Raw genomic sequence first — 20,272 nt, 5'->3', positions numbered from 1 at the left:
AATAATTGAAATTAAAATAGAAAATTGGGGGGGGTGGAAATTTTGTCTTATGGATAAAAAGGCTTTTAAGCATGAATCATGGGAGGGGCGTGAGAACAACCACCTTGGAGCACCCCAGAGCTCTGAGCCAGAAGGTTGGAAATTGGCCCAGGATAAGCACCTTCTCTAGGAAAGCAAGACAGACCAAGCTCTCAGAAGCCACTGAGCTGCTAAAAGATAGGAGGATGGAAAGAGAAACCCAAAGGCTGCCTGACCTGCTTCTCAAGGCACGACCCGTGGCAATCACAGAGGGGGCGCACCTGGGCTCCTCCCCAGGGGAGCGTGGAGGACTGACCCCAAAGTATTGGGGGCCGCTAGGGGGCGCACCTGGGCTCCTCCCCAGGGGAGCGTGGAGGACTGACCCCAAAGTATTGGGGGCCGCTAGGGGGCGCACCTGGGCTCCTCCCCAGGGGAGCGTGGAGGACTGACCCCGCAGGACTGGGGGCCGCGAGGGGGCGCACCTGGGCTCCTCCCCAGGGGAGCGTGGAGGACTGACCCCGAAGGACTGGGGGCCGCTAGGGGGCGCACACCTGGGCTCCTCCCCCAGGGGAGCGTGGAGGACTGACCCCTCCCCCCGCCTCCCCCCCCCCCCAGTACTGGGGGCCGCTAGGGGGAGTGCCCAGGTCGGGCCTTGGGAAGGCTGCTGACAGTCCACCTGGAGAGCCTCTGCTCCGGGAAGGCCGCTTCTGGAAAACAGACTTTAAGAAGTAAACCCTAGAAAAAGTTCCAGTCTGGGATGTGCCCACTTCCCCCACGAGGGCTGGAAATGCGCCGAGTGTCCAGTATCAGAGGACAAGGAAATGACCACACAGGAGATGCCCTGAATACCCGCAGGGAGCAAGCACCCCCACACACTGCCATCAGGAGTCGGGGAGACAGAAGATGGACATTTTGCTCTTCACACTTTTTTTTTCCCCAAATATCTTTCATGAGCCCTTTGAATTCTATAATCCAATAAGAGATGGATTTTTTTTTTAGACCAAATCCACATTTCTTCCACTCCTACCCTTTTCCCAACACAAGAAACACGGGAACATTCAGGGTCCAACAGAGGGGGTGGCAAAGGATGGCCACTGGCAAAATCTGGCCCACTACTTGTTTATGTAAATAAAGTTTTATTGAAACACGGCTGCACCCATATGCTTCGCCCGCCAGTGGCTGCTCGCCTGCTTTACCGACAGAGTCCAGCCTGGCAGCCCCTTCTATCCAAGGTTTCACTTCCCACGGTTCCAGTTGCCCACAGTCAACTGGGGTCTGAAAATATTAAATGGAAAATTCCAGAAATAGAGAAATCATGGGTTTTAAACTGCGCACCATTCCGAGTAGCATGAGGAAACAAATCCCAAGCATCCTGCTCTGTCTTTCCCATGATGAGAACCAACCCTTTGTCTGGTGTGTCCAAGCTGCAGAGACCACCCATCTGTGAGTCACCCAGCTGCCTCCGGGTTGCCAGACCACCTGTCAATGTCCCATGGTGCTTCTGTTCAGGTGACCCTAATTCATTATTTACCTAATTAAGGCCCCAAAATGCTAGGGAATTGATGGTGGTAATCTATTGCAGTATATCTTTCTAAGGGTTCTGTTTTATGAGTAGTTATCGTGGGGACTCTGACTGCTCGTATTTTATAACTAAACCTTATCGTAGGAATCTCAGTGGAGGAAGAAGCGAGGTGACTACAGGCTGGGTGCCATCTGTTGCCTCGGGCGTCCACCAGGGGTCTGGCATCGGGTCCCCTGGGGATTAGCGGGGACAGCTGACCGTGTGACCTGCAGAGTCTGGAGTGTTTGTCACCTGAGACTTTACAGAAACAGCATGCCAGCCCCACCATGGGTGCTGTCCCCAGGCTCTGCCCTTGGGCGGGCTGGAGAAGGCCCTGCCCGGTACCCCTGGCGGTGCCCCCCGACATACCTTTCTGGCAATGGCTGTGCGTCCAGCACCGCTCGACAAACTGCCCGTTGATGACGGTGGCGGGGCAGTTGGTCTTGCCCTTGGCGGTGCCCGGGCAGATGTCTCCGCACTCCTCGTTGTCGTCTTTGTTCAGCACGATGTAGTTGTCCTCCACGGAGTCCAGGATCCGGGACCAGTCGATGGTGGCCAGGTAGCAGAGCTCGTTGTTCTTCTCGATGCGCACGGAGCCCCGGGTGATGTTCATGAGGCTGTAGAGCCCCAGCTCCTTCAGGTGGACCATCTCGAAGATGACCAGCGCGTAGTTGAAGAAGAGGCGGGAGCCGCGGATGACGGTGAGGTTGGGGAACAGGTCCTTGAGGCTCTCCAGCCCGTAGACGCGGAAGAGCAGCAGGTAGTCGGTGATGATGATGAGCTTGGGGAAGCTGAGGTCCCGGAAGTCCTCGGGCCTGGTTTTGAACATCAGCAGGATCTGCAGGTGTCCCTCGATGACCGAGCAGTTCTCCAGTTCACGCAGCCTGGTGAGGTTGTTCCGGATGTCCATGCCGGGACACACTGGGAGGGAACAGAGCGAGACGGTGAGAGACGCACCCGACCGGCACTGGGTCCTCAGATATGCCCAGCGGTGACAGTCCTCGGCCCTCCACGCTCCTGTTTCCCAGGGTGGGGAGAACTCGCCGGATCACCTGCTGATGGCACTTTCAGTGCTTTGAGGAGACCCTCGCTGTTTCCCACAGTGACTCCACCAGTTTACATTCCCGAGGACAGCTGGGGAGTTCCCCTTTCTTCATGTTCTTACCAGCATTTGCTCCCTCTTGTCATTTTGATGACAGCCACCCACGTCCATCAACAGATGAACGGGTAAAAGAGATGTGGTGTACACACATAATGGAATACTATTCGGCCACAAAAAAGGCTGAATTCCTATCGTTTGTGACAACATGATGCACCTGGAGGACACTGTGTTAACGGAAACAAGCCAGGCACAGAAAGACCGTTACCATAAAAACTCACGGATGTGTAGGGGCTAAAAAAATCATTCTCACAGAAGCAGAGAACAGAATAGTGGTTGCCAGAGGCTGGGGAGGGGGAGTAGCAGGGAGGTAGGGAGAGGCTGGTCAATGGACACGGAATTGGGAGAAAGGAGTCCTGGTGGCCTGTGGCACGGCAGCGTCCAGCGCAAACAGTAACGGACTGTGTTCCGGAACAGCAGGAGGTTCTGGGAGCTCTCGCCACAGAAATGAGAACTGTAGGGAGCGACAGAAATGCTGGCGACCTGTTGGATCACTGCATATAGTGGGTGCATCGAATCACCCCACTGTCCCCAGGAACACGCGCAGCTACTGTGTGTGCACTGAAATAATTTGTTTAAAAATATATAAACATTTAAAGGTGAAGAATTGAAAAGCGCCAGCCTCACGGGCACCTGACTTGGGTCCTGCGCTCCAAACTCCGCCTCAACCCTGGACAAGAGGCTCCGCTGACCAGTGCCCGGGCTGGAGCCACAGCCTTCCAAAGGCAGGGAAGCAGCGCCTCCGGCTGCCCTGCCAGGAGCCCCACCCCCATGACCTGGCCACAGTGAAGACAACAGGCCTACAGGTCTGCACCTGGGCAGGTGCCAGAGGGTGGGGCGGCCGGCAGGTGCATCAGGAAGTGGCCTGCGGGACAGGGGTGCCCACCTGGAATGGGCGGGGAGGCGGCGTGTGTGTTTTGTCAGGTTTCCCACCGCCCAGCTGACTCGGCCTCCTGGCGGCCTCCTGGCCTGCAGTCAAGACCTGATCACCTCTCACCTGGGTGTGGCCAACCTCCCCAGGGAACCCGGTCTCACTGCGCGGCACCCTGCGAGCTCACTCTGCTGAAGGTGGAGCCTCCCGGGCTCCCACGCCCTCCGTGGCTCCCCACGACCCTGAACTTCCCTCCCAGGGCCACACCAAGCCGCCCACGGCTCTCACACAACCCCAAGATCCCCTCCGTGACAGGTCGACCCAGGAAGAGCTCAGGCAGGGCCTGGCATGGGGTAGGCGCTCAGTTCCTGTCACTGTGCCGTGGTGGTGTACCCCCAAGACATGCAACTGCCATCTCTCCACCAGTCTCTCTTCTGTGTACTCCCTGAGCTCTGTTTCTAAATCCAGCCGTCAACGTCAAGAGTCAGTCAAATGCGCCTCCTCCAGGCGGGCTTCCCTGATTTCCTTCCCTCTGAATGCCTACTTGGGTCTCTCCCTTCTCCTGTGTCCCTTCCATGTAAGTTGGCATCTGTCACACACAAGCTCTACAGGCAGCACCTCGCTGCCAGGCATGACACACCCAGGGCACGCTCACAACACGGCCCCCACACCTGGGCTGCACGGCTCGGCTCCCGCTTTACTCCAAGACGCTGAGCCAAATGGACTGCTCCAAAGAAAAGTGGCAAATCCTCTTACAAACCCACGATGGAAGGCAAGTTCGAAAGGCACTGCAAGAGCCAACAAGGGGGAAAAAGAAAGCCGGGTTCTTGGACCGCGCTCCAGGGGAGACAGACCAAGCGCAAATAAGGGGAGACACCACCCTCAGGCCCTGGGCCCTCGGGGAGAAAGCCATGGCACCCAGTGACTGGGACTCCCTGCTCCTGCTCTGAAGCCAGCAGGTCGCGGAGGCCAAGGCTGGGAGGCCACCTCGAGGACACCAGGGGCCAGTGCCAGCCCCAGAGGGCCATGCCCCCCAGGTAGGCCTGAGGCTCCCGGCCACAGTCACATCGACAGCGTCACATACAGAGATACTGACAGGCATCGAGCCCAAGGAGCCCCGTCCCCACCCTGCCGAAGCTCCAAGCTGCAAAGCCAAGGCACGCAGCCCAGCAGAGGCAGGCAGAACGGCCAGACTCAGCAATTCGACCTGAATTTCGCATAAGACGTGGATTTTTAGGATAAGTATGTCCCAGGCAATGTTTGGGATATACACGACCCCCATAAATCACCATTATTCATTTGAAGTTCACCTGTTACTGGGTGTCCCGTATTCTCTCTGACTGCCCCAGTCCACACCTCTGAACCCCAACGTCACACTCTCTGTTCCACTACCAGGGATGCAAAGAGCATCTGTCCCCACCCGATCAGGAAGAACCCAAGTCACCCCAGAATGGACCCTCAAAAATTAACTGGCCACGAGGCTTCAGGACTATGGAAAGCAGCCAGGTGAGCCGCCACCTTGTCCACCAGGAGGGAGACCACGGGAAAGACAGGCGATGCCCAGGGCTCGGGCAGACGCAGGGAAGTTGAACCCCACATGACTAGTGGGGGTGGCGGATGGTGCCGCGGCTTTGGGGGATGGGATGGCCGCTCCCAGAACGTGAAACGGGCCAGGGACAGAAGGTCAGGTCAGCGGTTCCAGCCCTAGGGACGGAAACACGCGTCCACACAGGAACTCTCGGGCAAAGTCCCTCGGGGATAAGCGAATCAACAGATGTGGTCTGTCCACGCAGGAAGGAAGGCCACTCGGCCAGAAAAAGGAACGACGTTCTGGAGCGTCTCACCACAGGCCACCTCGACACACGCCAAGAACCAGACACGGAAGGACACAAGGGTCCGATTCCGCCTGTGCGGAGTGGCCAGAGCAGGAGCCGGCGAGGCCACGCAGGCAGGGATGTGGGCGGTGGGGAATCCGAGCTGGTGGGCACAGGGGTGCTCTGGGGGACCGCCGAGGGCACCCTGGACACCACAGATGGCTTTCCCGGGGGGGGGGGGTGAGTTCTAGGCTGACATTGTCATCAACCAAGACTGAGTGGCTGTCACTGCAGAGGACAGTAAAGAATTGCTGTGCTTTGTTTAACCTTCCCTGAATCTAGCCCTTAGCTCATTAGAGCCTTCTGCGCCCTGATTAGCAAAGACAAGAGGCCACTGACTGTTGGGAAAGAAAAATCCCAGAGGAGGCCAGACGCAGGTGGAGGGGTCTCTGTGGCCTCCTCGTGCCTCTGGTGGGAGCCAAACCCTGCCCCTAGTTCTGAAGGGGAGCACGGGATTCGGGGCCACGCAGTGTGGGGGTCCAGAGCAGGAGGCAGGAGGCCCCAGGTGGCAGATAACGTGATCGGGACGTCGGGACGTCGGGGACCTGGGCCCAGCTCTGAGGCACAGGTCCTGGCACTGAAGCCCCAGAGGAGGCACCTGCTCCACGCAGGAGCGTGAGGCCCGCCGAGTGGCGCAGGCAGCTTAGGCGGCAAGCCCCTTTCCAAGTCCCGTCGGCAAAAGCAGCAGCTGTGCCCCAAACCGCCGTGCTAGTTTCACCAGCTCCGTTCCTTCTAGAACCCGCCCCCGGAAGAAGCCGGTGAATGTGACAGAAATGGGGGAGCCCACACAGTGGTTCTCAGGCCGTGAAAACCTGGAGAAAATCTGTGGGAGGGAATCGTCCTGGTCCCCCCCTTCACAGTCAACGTCCCCGAGCACTCTCGGACCACTCCAGACGTTGCTGAGCCCAGAAGTACTGTCACCCCTCTGAGTTCATGAGGATGTGGTCCCAGGACTCCCCGGGCACACCGAGATCCACGGAGGCCCGAGGACCTTATGTGATGAGCTCAAGACCCACGTACATCCTCCCGTGGACTTTAAACCGCCTCTGAATGACCCAATACCCAAGAGAACACAAATGTCATACAAAAGGTCGTCACGCTGTGTTGTTGAAGGAATCGTGACAAGGATGAAAGTTCACCTAGTTTCCGTGAAGACACGTTTTGCTTTTTTGTTTTTCTGATATTTCCAGTCCGTGGCTGGCTGAATCCGCGGACGTGGAACCCGAGGATACAGTTGCAGGATACAGGACCCAGGCAGTCCCTAAGGGTAAAGCCCGGCAATTACTAAGTGACCACCCAAATCCACCTAAATGGAGCCAAGCCAGGGATGGCACCTGTAGTCCAGCCACCGGGGAGGCTGAGGCAGGAGGATGGCTTGAGCCCAGGAGTTAAGGACCAGCCTGGGCAACCCAGCGAGACCTCGTCTCTTAAATACACACACAACCAAGAAGGAAACCATCAGGGGCAGCTTCAGGGGCCAGAGGAGAATGAAGCAAGCCCCAGACTCAGCCTGGGGCAATCAAGACAGGCTTCCTGGAGGTGGAGCACCAGGAGCACACAGTCCAACAGGAATCACCCATTGGTGGGGCTGGGGCCCAGTGGTAAGGTGCTTGCTTAGCACGAGCGAGGTTCTGGGTTCGATCCTCAGCACCGTACAAAAATAAATAAATAAAATAAAGGCATTGTGTCCATCTACAACTAAAAAAAGAAAAATTTTTTAGAAAAAGAATCATTCATACCTGCCTATTTCACCTTAAAAGTCAAGGACAATGATAAGCTATAGTTTTTCCACGTGGATGGCCAGGGAGGTGCAAACCACATATGAAATTCTCTTTATAAAGTCAGAGATTGGGTTGGGGATGTAGCTCAGTAGTAAAGCCCTTGCCCAGAGTCGGGGAGGCCCTGGATTCAACCCCCGGCACCACGAAAAGAACAAAAAGAGAAGAAAAAAATATACGAGAAGAAATGGTGTGGCTTCCGTTTGACCTAATCTATCCGAACACGTAATCAACACGAAATCACTAAGACACCAGATCACTGGGCGCTGCCGCAGGACGGCTCCACTCCAGGCCTTGGAGACGCAGCGTGTTTCACCTCGCAGGCTCTGTCTGTTGGAATAGTTCACAGAGGGCATCACCAAAGACGTAGGTTTTTATGAAATTGTCGATTCCTACACCCAAGTCCTTCCAAGCCCACTCAGGAGTTTTCTAGTTAAAATCAAGTACTGATTTGTTTATATATATATATATATATTTACATGAATTAAAGTTACTTAAAAGTTGAAGCTGACATTTAAATTCATTAAAACTACAACTTCGGTCTCACCGACCGCCCACAGCTCCAGGGCTCAGGAGCTGAGTGGCCGCCACATTGCACAGATCCACCAAAGCAGAATGTCCTAGTGGACGGTGTGGACAGGGCTGCTCCTGAGTTTCCAGGAACCTGAGAATTTTCCAGGAGAAAAGGCTGCACGAGAGTCTCCCGGGAAGGTGCCTCGTCTTCCCCGATTTTTCTCTCCACCATGAGAGCAGCTAAGGGGACGTGCTGGTGGGGGGACAGGGGAGGACGCGTCCGTGCTAACCAAGAGCCTTAATGCCTCTGCCTCCCGCCATGAATGTCCTGGCTCCTCGGTCGCAGCATTCTTCACGTGCTCCCTGGTGACCTGTTCTGGGGCCACACGTTCCTTTCTGAATTCTTTCCACTCTTAAAACGGCTTCCTCCTAAATCCAGGGGGGTCCTGCCCCAACAAGCCTTGGGCTCAGGTGCCGGGTCACCAGCCACACCAGTCCCAGGGGACACTGGAAACCCTACAGCTGCGGCTTCTTGTCCCACCCCGGCCTCCTGCCAGCTGCATGAGGCTGAGCTACGCCCTCTACCTCTCTGTGTGCCTCGGTTTCCTCGTCGGTAAGTAGCAGCCATGCATGACAAAACCCTCGCAGGGTGGACGAGAACTGGGACTTGGCCGCGTGTTCTCCAGCCTGAACCATGCAGCCAATTCCCAGTGCCTTCAGAATCCTGATCCCAGACATACGGGAGTCAGAGACCCTTAAGATTTTCTACACACTCTTAAAATCGGCTTCTGCAAAGGAGAGGCGTCGAGCTGAAGAGGCAGCCACCTCCAGAAACCAGATTCTGATGCAGGCCCTGCAGCCCCGCGGAAACCATTTCCATATTCATTCAACAAACACTGGCTGGACATCCCAGTGTGCTGGGCATCACACTGGACACGGGGGGAGGGGGGAGTGGGGGGGCCTGGAAGGAAATACAGCTGCAGCTAAACAGTGGTGGAGGGGAGCGAAGCCCAGGAAACTGTGATGCGCTGCCGTCAGAGTCAAACCCCGCTAAACCCAGAGTTAGCACAACCGAGAACTGCGCAGACTCGACGCCCGAGAGCCCTGTGAGATTCAGGCTTGCCATTTGGCAGCTGTGTGACGTTGGGTGAGTGATCTAACCTTTCTGGGCATCACCTTTCCTGGAACTGGCAAGTGGGACAGCAGGTGCAGGGAGATGACAGGGAAGAGAGCTACGTGAATATCATGGTAAATGTCCCAGGGAAGCCCGCCGTGGGCCCTCAGAGACCTAGGCACCTGAGTGGGGCTGGAGGGGAGGTGAGGCCATGGGGCAGGTGGCAGGAACTTTGTAAATGCAGATTCTTCTGGACCCCTCGGGTGGGTTCCGAGGAGCAATCTGAATAGTTCGACCCAGCACTGACCGTAACACCAAAACCCAGAAGCGATGTGGCTGTCCATCACCAGGGGCTTGTCAGTTCCACTGAGGTCCATCCATCTAATGCAGTGGCCCCTGGGCCAGCAGTATCACCCAGGAGCCATTAGAAAAGCCAGTGCTCCTGTCCTCTCCTCCCCCCCCGACCTCAGGGACTGGAAACTCGGGAAGAGAGGCCCAGGAATCTGCAGGGGATCTTGACACATGTTTAGGTCTCGGCTGCAATGATATAATGCAGGGGTTGACCAACTTCTCCTAAGAAGAGTCAGAGAATGTTTCCACTTTTATGGGTGACAGATACGATCTCAGTCACAGCTTTATAGCCACCACCAACAAGATGTAAACAAATGACCAATAAAACTGTATTTAGAGGCATCACAGGCTGGGGTGCAGCTCGGCGGCAGAACACTTGCCGAGCATAGGTGAGACTCTGGGTTCCATCCCCAGCACCCTCCAAGGAGGAAGAGGGATTGCAATTCAAATTACATATTTCTCATGGGTTATGAAATAGAAATTTGAGTCTTTGCTCGACCATTTTAAAATGGTTTTGAACAGGCTCGGGCCCATGGGCCACAGGCATGATAGGCTGTCCTAGGAAGAGACCAGAAGCCCGGCTCAGGGGTGGTGCCTGTTATCCCAGCTACTTGGGAGGCTGAGGCAGGAGGATGGCAAGTTCAAGGCCAGCCTCAACAACTTAGTGAGGCCTTGCCTCAAAAGAAAAACTGAAAAATAAATTCTAAAACAGAAACCAGGAAGCTGCGCCATGGTCGATATGGAAAGATCCCAGGATGTGTCATTAATAGCAAAGCACAGCAGGTGACAGGTTGGGTGACACGGTATCACTTCCGTGAAAAGGCAAAGAGATGTACTGGCTCGTACACACAAACACTGCTCTCTAGACAATTATGCACGGGCGAACACATTAAAAAAAAAAAAAAAAAAAAGTGACTCTGGTTATCTCCAGGGACAGGAACGGAGCAGCCAGGTCCCAGGAGGGAGGAAGACTGCTAGCCCAGTGGCCTTCTAGCTGTGCAGTGTGGTCCTGGGACTGTCCCAGGTGGCTGAGGGCAGAAAGTGAGCTGAAGCATGGTGCGGGCACGTGCAGAGGGCATGCGAGGCCCGGGGTTCCTCCCCAGAACCTTGGAAAAGCCACAATGCCTTCTCCATGGAGGTTGGGGACCAAAGACTGGGGCTGGCGGTAGGAGGGGCCTTAAGTGGGAGGGGCCTGAGGTGGGAGGGGCCTGAGGTGGGAGGGGCCTGAGGTGGGAGGGGCTGAGGCGGGAGGGGCCTGATGTGGGGCTGATGTGGGAGGGGGCTGAGGTGGGAGGGGCCTGAGGTGGGAGGGGCTGAGATGGGATGGGGCTGGGGGACCTTCTGGCCCAGCGCAGGGAGGTGAGGATGCTGGTGAGACAAGGAGCAGCCCTAGAGGGACTTGGGCAGAGAGACTTCAGAAGAAACCAACTCTGCGGACACCTTGTCCTGGGACTTCCAGCCTCCAGAACTTTGAGAAGATAAAGTGCTATTCTTGAAGCCACCCAGTCTGGGGCACTTGGTGATGAGAACTTAAGCTCCAATCCCAGCTCTGCCTCACCTTTGCTGTGTGACCCTATGCAAAATATGTCCATCTCTGAGTCTCCATTCTTTCCTCTTCTAGAAAGTCTGGATAGCTCATGAGCGCAAATGAAGGGATGACGTATGAACAGAGGGGACGGTCCCTCTGCCGACCTCCACAGGGGACAGGCAGCGGGTACCTGGGAAGAGAGGAGAGCAGGATTCGAACAACGGGCAATCAGAAGACGGAAAAAGGAAACAGTCACTCGGTGACCTACAGGTGAAAGAGGGCTGCGGTGCACCTTCAGCAGCCACATCCTCTTTCTGGAACCTTCTCACAGCAGCCTCACTCTCAGAGGATGTACCAAGGGGAACCTTCCAACAAACCAAGCACCAGCAAGGAGGAAGCCGCAGTGGTGGGAGGCGTGGAAGAGGAAAGAAGCCCGGGGCCCAAGGCCAACAGCATTCCCAGAATTCCCTCTCCCTGGGGGGACGGCAGACAGTGTCAGAAGGCCAGAGAGGAGACCCACAAACTCCATGGATCCAGGCTGTACCAGGAAAGATGGGCCCTAAAAAGCAAATTCCACCATGTAACACCAGGAAGCCATATCCAGAAGTCAGAGAGGCACACGCCTGAGGTCCCAGTCGCTCAGAGGCCGAGGCAAGAGGACTGGGTGTTTAAGGCCAGCCTCAGCAACTTGGTGAGGCCCTCATCAACTTAGGGAGATCCTACTTCACAGTAAAACATAAAAAGGGCTGGAGATGTGGCTCAGTGGTTAAGCACCCCAGGTTCAATCTGCAATACCAAAAAAGAAGTCAGGGCAGCCACAGTGGGACAGATGGGCTCCCCTGGAAACTGCGGGGCACGCACAGTGGGGCAGTAAATATCCTGAAGGACAGAGGCGTGCAACGCAAAACACCGCGTAGATCACTGAGAAGAAATTTTTGGAAAAAGAGAACACACAGGCTCAGAGAGGAATGTGGGTTATACAAAGTCACACAGCAAAGATGGCGCAGGGCTTGGACACTGCTGCCATTCCACAGTCAGAGCATGATGCTCTTATCCACAGAGACTGTGTGTTGCTGGGACCATCCTCCACAAGCGGACAATGGGGACTCAGACAAGTCAAGCCTACACGGGAGCAGAAGACCAGAGAGACAGCAAAGCCACCAGGGAGGAAAGAGGCCTCCGGCCAGGGTCAGTGAAGAAGCAGAGGCAGGGAAGGGAGAAGCCCAGCTGGACCCAGGAAGTCCACGCAGCAACGCAGGGCACCCAGAACAGGGACCGGCAGCCTCTTGGAGCTAAGGAAGCCAACCTCAGGGGCTGGGGCAAGGGACGCAGCTGGGAGGAACGGAAGGATCAGAGTAGGAAAGGAGACGTCCCTCAGACAGCAGGGTGGTGACCGTGTGTCCGGGGAAACACAGAGGTCCAGGAAGAGAGGCCAGACCAGAGAGGCACTGAGAGGTCCAAGACCAAAAGATCCTGGTAACCGAGGGCACCGATGTAATGCCATCAGGTGAACGTAAAGAAACACTTGGGAACATCCCTCTGCTGGTCTTGCAGAAGGATACAGTGGGTACGAGCTTGGGGACAGGTGACACCAGAAGTCACAGAAAAGCAGACAGAGCAGTGGCTTCTCCACTCCCGTGTCCCTTCCCATTGGACCATGACCTCGGCATACTCTTGACCAACCCAGCAGCATTTGGAAAGCACCCGTTTTCCATGTTTCCATAAAGGACAGAAAAAAGGATGAGCCAGTACTGCCCTGCGTCAGGAGCTGCCCTGGACACCTGAGGACACTCCGTCAGCTTAAGGAATTACAGGGGAAAGCCGGCTTTGAAATGAAAAGTTAATCATCACAAGTTCAACTGGAACTCCAACTGGAACTTCAGGCCAGTCTGCACTTGACCTCTCAGAAGAGCTCATCTTGAAGTCCCAAAAGCCATGTTGGCACTCCCTGGCACCAGAGTTGGACTTTATTTCTTGATTTTTTAGGGTGCTGGAGATGGAACCCAGGGCCTCACCCACGCTGGGCAAGTGCTCTGACCACTGAGCGACACCCAAGTAGCTGGGGAAACAGATGCACCACCGCACCTGGCAGAGTTGGACCTCCTCAAGGAAACACAGGCTGGGGATTCTGTGCCATCGTGTGAACTCTCTGAAAGATAACCAAGGATCTGCAACCGACGGAAATACAGCAAAAAGGGCATGTGAGTTCCAGAGGATTCTAAATGGGAAACCACAAGCTCAAGTGCACAAATTTTAAACCACGTATGCAAAAACCACCTATGACTGAGTCTCCTTGTTGGCAGTGGTTCTGTTCTATGTGCACCCCGGGACACTGGATTGGCGAGTACTAAGCCATTTTCCCAGGAAAAATACAAAGTATGATGTCCTCCAAGCTGCCTGCAATGCTTTCATCAACAGATCACTGCATAACCTTGCTTTGTGAGTTTTTTTCTGTTGAAAGACACTTTATTTCACATATATTGTTTCAAGAACATGGAGCTCACAGCCCGCAGAACTACCGCTAGCTCTTGTGCCTGAGTGAAACGTCTTTTTTTTTGGTACCAGGGACTGTACCCAGGGGCACTTAACCACTGAGCCACATCCCCAACCCTTTTAAAATTTTATTTTGAGACAGGGTCTTGCTAAATTGCTTAGGGCTTGGCTAAGTTGCTGAGGGTGGCTTTGAACTTGTGGTCCTCCTGCCTCAGCCTCCTGAGTGCTGAGATTACAGGCGTGTGCCATCACGCCCGGCTTCAACGGAACTTCTCTAACAACAAATGCATTTCCTACTTGAGGTCCGCCGCCTCAGGGACAGACTGCGGCACTTCAGCACACTGTGGTGGAGGGTCATTTTAAACACCAGATCGTCAACAACAACAACAACAACAACAACACACACACACAAATGCCAAACCCGAAGCTCCAAAAAGAACAGCTGTTCAGTCCTCCACAGGAGGCTGGTATAGACCCACAGCACGAGGCAGGAGAGGATCGCCCCGTTTGTCCTCGGCTTCAAGGCTCAAAATTCTTAAACCACCACAAATGTGTCATGAGCATTGACTTGAGGGTTACAAATAAGGTTTAGCAAATAGACAACAGAGCCTGGGAGTACAGGGTCAAAATTTAGTTTTAAGAATCTATTAATTCAAATGTAAGATTTTTTTTTTTTTTTTAAGTCTAGAGCAAATTATAGGATGGAGAACAGATGGGTGGTTGCAGGGGCTGGGTGGGTGGGGTCATGATAAAGGGTGGCATCAGGACACCGGAGAAGCAGAGAGGCTACTCTGCATCTCGACTGTAGGAATGGCCATGCACCTTCATAAATGTATAAAGGTATACACCAAAGTCAGTTTACTGTATGATAATTTAAAAATAAATATTTTCAAAGGTTAAAAGGATACACACTAATCCCATTTACCTGCCAGGTCAGGAATGGGATGGTTGAAGGACCAAGAGTTGAAGGGGGGCCTTAGGTTTACTCCCTACATGTCACTTGTGTGTGAGTGTGTGTGAGTGTGTGTGCGTGTGAGTGTGAGCATGTTATATTCACACACCTCTAGACATATAGGGAGATGTGCACTTCTAGTCATTATCTGAGTTTATTAAATACATAATACGATCCAATTGCAAAACCTAAACCACCCCACTTCTGGATGTGTACTTTCATAGAAATTAACACAGGGGTCCTGAGAAAAAAAGCTCACGGCGCAACCTGCTTTCCTTCAGATCCTACAGGTAAGGCCAATGGCACAGATCCCCACTCCATGCCAACGTGGCTGTTGAAATCCATAAATCCCAGATGCGCACACTGCTGTGGATGGGGGGGCTCCCAACCCTGGAACCCACTTGCTCAGCCCGGCAGATAACATGCACTTCTGTGACCTGGTTTACACTGTAAAAGAAACATGTCACATTCCTGGGTACTTCGTTTCAGCTGATGGTTTGGGTGGTACCAGGGACCCCACTAGCTACTAATCAACTGTCCAGATCAACTCCCAAGAAGTGCAGCTCAGGGCAGGGCACGTGCCTGGCACACGGGAAGCCCTGGGTTCCATCCCCAGCACTGCCAAAATAAACTCATGATTTTTTAAAGCATTTTAAGAAGTTCAGTCCACATGAAGGCTCAGCAAACCCTTTCAGGGAAGAGCCTATGTGTGAATTTGTTGTTGGAACGATTTAGCTCTGCCATTAGGGCACACAAGTGGCCCTAGATGGGAAATAAACAAGCATGGCCCTGTGCCAATAAAACTGTGTGCAAAGACAGTTGGGGGGGGGGGAGGGGTAGGAGTCCTGTTCTAGAAGAAGGAACCGACCTGATGTGAATTACATTTACAGCAGGCTGAGGAAGGGGAAGAGAGGCCGGCCCTCTAGGAAGAGAGGTGGACAACGTCCCCAGGCAGGAGAGAGACCAGGGAAAGCCAGGCCCTGGGAGGTTCTGCCTCCAGCAGGGGCCGAGCAGTGTCACCCCAGGGGGTGAGCTGAGGTCAAGATAGAGGAGGGGGACTGGGAGGTGAGAGCTGCGGGGAGGTGGCAGAGACCATGCCAGGCAGCTGTAAGGTGAGACAGCAGAGCATCAGGGCCGGGGAGGGCAGGGAGGAGGGGAGGCCAGGGGGCAGGGGTGGGCAACAGGACCCAGGGGGTGCTGAGAGCCGGTAGGCCAAAAAGACAGGGGCTGTGGGCGAATGAAGGTTACTGGACAAAGAGGGAGAGAGCCAGGGGCTGTGGGCGCATCTGCAGACAGTTGGCCGTGCCAGGAGACACGGTTCCTCGCCATGAATGGGGAAGGGGGCGCCATCCACATGGGGTGGGTGGAAACAGGGATGCCGCTCCACACCCTATAGTGCCTGGGACAGACCCCACAACCAAGAATCACCAAGCCCCCATGCCAAGGTTGAGAAGACCTGCTTCAACCAAATAGGAATGGAGTAGGGGAGGGTGGGTACCCCAGGGGCTCACCCCAATGAGCTCCATGAATGTCAGGGGAAGGGACAGGTCCCCAGGAAAGAAGCAAGCGTCAGGAATAACTGCCAGGAGGGGACCCTCCTAGGGAGGCGGCCTAAGAGCCGCTGGGGAGCCGGGGTGGCACACCTCACCAGCTCACTGGACACCCCCAACACCCGGCGGGCTCCTATGTTAATTGATCCCACATTGCCTTCGATTTCTGACTCTGCGGTGCTCACGAGCAACCTCAGGCCGGAGCTAGCAATCCAGAGGGAAATGGAGAAGGAGAGGGCGCTTGGTTCAGAGCCCCACGAAGACTCCAGGGGAGAAGGAACCCCAGCTGCCCAGGATGCCTCCGGAAAAGCCTTCCTCTCTTCAAAGTCACCTGGTTTCCCTCCACACTCCACCGTATTGGTTGGCAGTGCAGATTAATGATCTGGAAAGTTCCTCGCCCCTCCCCACGCCTTGGAGAGGCATCACATCTCATTTATTTGATAGGATTTTGTTAACCATTAAACCCCAAAGCAGAGGTGGGGAGGCTCAGATCCAAAAGAACAACTGTTTGCTAAGAAACCAGTGCCCGGGAGCCAGCTTAGGGGGGCTCTATCCCAGCTCAGCAGCCTGCTGGCCGGAGGCCTGTGAAGAGGCGAGACCTACCCCACCTCCAGGGTTGGCGGTGAAGCCCGGACATTTCCCACAGAAGAAGGTGCTCCTTAAATGATCAATTTGCCACACACGCCCAGATGGCCCCGCCACCGGTGCCCCGCTCACAAGTATTTGCTGCACACCTACTACGCCCCAAGCACTGCTCTAGCTAGAAATGCCAATCAAATCAACCCAGGGCCCTGTCCTTGTGGAAATGGTAAATATACAAAGAAGTGGTAAATCCACTTATGATTCCTGAAAGCCCAGGCACAGATCCACAATTACCAAAGCTACAAGGAACAGAAGAGCAGGGAACCACACCTACCTTGGCAAGGGCGCACAGGCCCACACACGAAGACTGCCTACTTCTAACAAGTCAGCTTGCACTTTCTTAACAAGAACCCAAACCAACTGCCACCCTTCATTGAGCTCCTACTGCATACCAGACCCTTGGGGCTTATAGACATTGTGCAATCAGCAGATCCGCTCAGTCACCAGGGTTGGTCAACTCCGTGGCCACTGCTGCCTTATTGAACTTATTTTCCATCAGGAATTTTAGGAGCCTCAGTTCCCCCACCCCCACCCCTCCCTCTCCATGATTAAATACCTCCTATGGGGAAATCTGAAGCAGTAACTCAGCAGATATTTTTAAGGAGGACTTCAGACCCCAAGGGGGGAAACCCTAGCACCGGCTACCAAGCCCCAAGAGGACATGGGGATTGGGGTTTGCCTCTATCACCACAGTGGGACATCCAGGAGAGACACCAGGAATGCCATAGTATGAGACTCACTCAAGGTGGAGGACCCCTTCAGCAAGGACAGAACTGAGGGGTGAGAGTGGGTAGGAGAGAGTAGTCCACAGCCTGGTGGGACAGGCCCAGAGATTTAAATCCTCCCTCTACAGCAAAGGAATTATGTACACAGACTGGGCGCGGATTTACTGCTCCCTGAAATGGATGCACAGCAGTATCAGCCTCCAGGGGCACAGCCAGCGTCCAGAGAGATAAAACTGAGCAGCCCGGTGGCATATGGTGATACTAATTATAATAATCTTGATGAAAAACGGCCACTACTGCTACTATAACTGCTGCTGCCAAAGGTTTAGAGTCGCCTCTGAACATCTGGAAGCAGAAGTGTAAACACGGACGGCCCGGGGTCTAAAGCCAAGGAACCAGGACGGTGGGTTTCTAAAATTCCCCTCCCAGAGAAGCCAGAAGCGTCACCCCCGAGGGAGGCCCCCTGCGCTTTGGCTCCAAACCATATGGGCTTGCTTGGGCGCTTGGCTGGCTGTCCCAAGCTATCCCGACCCAGTGACCCCACTTTCCGGAGAGGACCCACAGAGGACGCGTGTCGCCTCTCCCGAGCTGGCTGGGCTCACAGGGGGCCAGGCAGAGTTCAGAAGCGCGCTCCAGAGAGGCGCGGGCTGCAGGGCGGGCACTGGGGCAAGGTTCCTCAGGCCCGGTTCGGGCACACGGGGCACGGAGCCGCGAGCCCAGCGGGCAAAAGCCAAGGTCAGTAGCCTCCCGCCCCCCCTACGGGGCCCGACCGACGGCCCCGGCCACCGCCGCCCCCTCCCGTGGGAGGGTTCTCAGTCCCAAGCGGAGGCTCTATTTGGGTCGGGGGACCCCTCCCCACCGCGATGCTCCCAGCCCACTCCCGCGCCCCCAGACTCACCCTCTCCAGGGAACAAGTGGCCCGCGGCGCCCACCAGCAGCGCGGCCACGGCCATCAGCAGCGGCGCGGCCGCCGCCCCCCGCCGGCCCCCGGCGCCCATGGCTGCTGGGAGCGCGGGGTCCCCGCGGATCAGAGCGCGCGGAGCCGGCCCGCGGGGGTCATGCTCCGAGGCGGCCGCCGGAGAGGCGCGGGGTGCTACGAGTCCTTCTCTTCCACGTCGGTGGCCTGTCTGCCGCAGCCCCCACTCGAGAGAGGCCCTTGAGACAGCGCCGGGGAGTGCGCGCGACTCGGGCTGCTACAGAAAGGGTGGCGCGGCGGGGAGGAGGCGGCCCCGACCCCCTAGCCACTGCGGCTCGGGCCCGGTCCCTCGATCTCAGGCCCAGAAGCTCCGAATTGCGCCCCGGCCTCCTGGATTTCGGCCCTGTGCGCGCTCTGGACCGCGATCGGCGGGCTCCGGGACCGAGGGACGTGCGGACAGAGGGGCGCGCAGACAGGCGGGCGGGCACCTGGGCTGGCGGCGGCGGGAGGGCGGCGGGAGCGAGGGCTGCTGGAGCCCGTAAACAACGCGGCCCGTCAGCTGGGCCCCGTCCGGACCGCGGGAAAAGGCGGCGCGGAATTTGCCTGGGAAGGGACTGGGCGCCCGGGAGAGGCCCCGGGGAGGGGCAGGGAGGATCGGCGGAGGGAGGCGAGGCCTGGTTCCGCCCCGCCCTGTCTGCCCTCCTCCGGGTGTCGGGCCCCGCGCCCAGCCCAGGGGGCGCCCCAAACAGCCCCGATTCTTCACTACCAGACCCTGCGGTCTCCCCAGATGCCCGGCGCAACCAAACGGATCCCTTCTTCACCGTATTGCTATTTTGTTCATCGTGGCCTTTGGGGGATTCATTTTAATTGTTTGAAATGTTGCATTAAAATATCCTTTATCTTGGTGTCTCGGTTTGGGGGCACTCCTTTAAATTTTGCGACCCGGGCGAGCAGGATTTCATTCGCCTAGTCGTGGCCCGCCAGCGACGGCCGCTGTCCTAGAGCTACTTGGCGCCCCAGAAGTGCTCCCCGCGGGCGTCCCCGCCCAGCAGCGTGACCCACGCCAGACTCCTGGGGACAGCCACGTGTCCACAGCCCTGCGTGCTCCTTGTATGCGGTGGCCTGGGTCCTTCGTCGCAACCTAAAGTTTAAATTGAAGAACTAACGGCGGGTGGGGCAGGGGGACATGCCAAAATTCCCCCAAAACAAATGAAGCTTTGGAAAGCGGGCGGGTGGCCACACTCTTCAACACGCACACCCGTCCTTGTGTCTGAATGTCTAGGAACAACTGGCAGGACAATGGTCAATTCATCTTGCGGCAGGGGGAAAAGGGCCTTAAATACAGGCAAGCCAGCACCAAATGCGCAGGCCGCCCCTCTACCCCTCACTTCCTGGGCAGTCTTGATTACGAACCTCGGCTCTGCTCACCCAGCAGGCTGGGTTGGATACGCCCGCATGCCAGATTTGGTAAGGTGCACAGGAAATACTTGGGAAACTTGGGAAAGCGCCTGACACCACTCTAGACCCAAGGCATCCAATCTTCTCTTGATTAAACAAATAGTTTGCCAGAAGCTGTTCTCCCCACAAGCCAAACCTATTCCTGCGTCAAGGCTTTGACCTTGCCCTTTAACACTTCAACCCAGCTTCACCTTCTCTCCAGTGAACCCTCCTGACCACGGCTTGCAAATCACCTGCATTTCAGTTCTTTTGTTCCCTTCCCTGGTCCTCTTCATCCTGCTTAACCTATCTCTGTCTGGTATTATGATTTATCATCCTGTGGATCATCTCCCCTCCCCTGCAAGTGTAGAAATCTTGTCAGTCACGTTCACTACTTTACCACCAAAGCCTGACCTATCCGTTGGTTAATAAATATTTGTTGAGTGGAAGAATCAATAAGCAGTAAGTAATAAGGGATTTACAGTAAGCAAAATGAACATGATCCATTTCCTTGTAGAGCAAACAATAGGGGGGATGGCATCAAATAATCCTGTGTGTGATGAGCTGAAGCGGGGCAGGGGAGGACATGCAGAGGAAGCAAGTTTGAGTTGAATCTGAAGATGAAGAGGAACCAGCCTGGCAAAGCCTCAGGAAAGAGTTCCAGGTACCAGGAATAGCATTTGCAAAGGCTCAGAGGCGTCCTTGCTACGGTACAAAGGGAAAAGGAGAAACTCAAGCCATAGGCAGAACTAAAAGATGCAGATCCCTCGACCATATTAACATCTGCTTT

The 20,272-nt window shown here is 55.5% G+C and overlaps 1 protein-coding gene across 4 annotated transcripts in view; it reads right to left on the bottom strand.

The window, feature by feature from the left end:
* Window positions 1–18,627, bottom strand: part of Insr (insulin receptor) — a 125,237-nt gene extending 106,610 nt beyond the window's left edge. For 3 of the 4 annotated variants that reach the window (XM_076849730.2, XM_076849707.2, XM_076849713.2), the window contains exons 1-2: window positions 18,028–18,627; window positions 1,949–2,500 (exon numbers count right to left, since the gene is read on the bottom strand). In XM_076849730.2, the coding sequence (XP_076705845.2) occupies window positions 1,949–2,500; window positions 18,028–18,127 (652 nt within the window). In that variant the 5' untranslated portion in view covers window positions 18,128–18,627. The remainder of the gene's footprint in view (window positions 1–1,948; window positions 2,501–18,027) is intronic. The other variant, XM_076849721.2, reaches the window with a different exon arrangement.
* Window positions 18,628–20,272: the final 1,645 nt, after the last annotated feature.

This window comes from Callospermophilus lateralis, chromosome 1 (assembly GCF_048772815.1).
Source record: "Callospermophilus lateralis isolate mCalLat2 chromosome 1, mCalLat2.hap1, whole genome shotgun sequence".
NCBI lineage: Eukaryota > Metazoa > Chordata > Mammalia > Rodentia > Sciuridae > Callospermophilus > Callospermophilus lateralis.
This window is presented reverse-complemented; position numbering and strand designations above follow the sequence as displayed.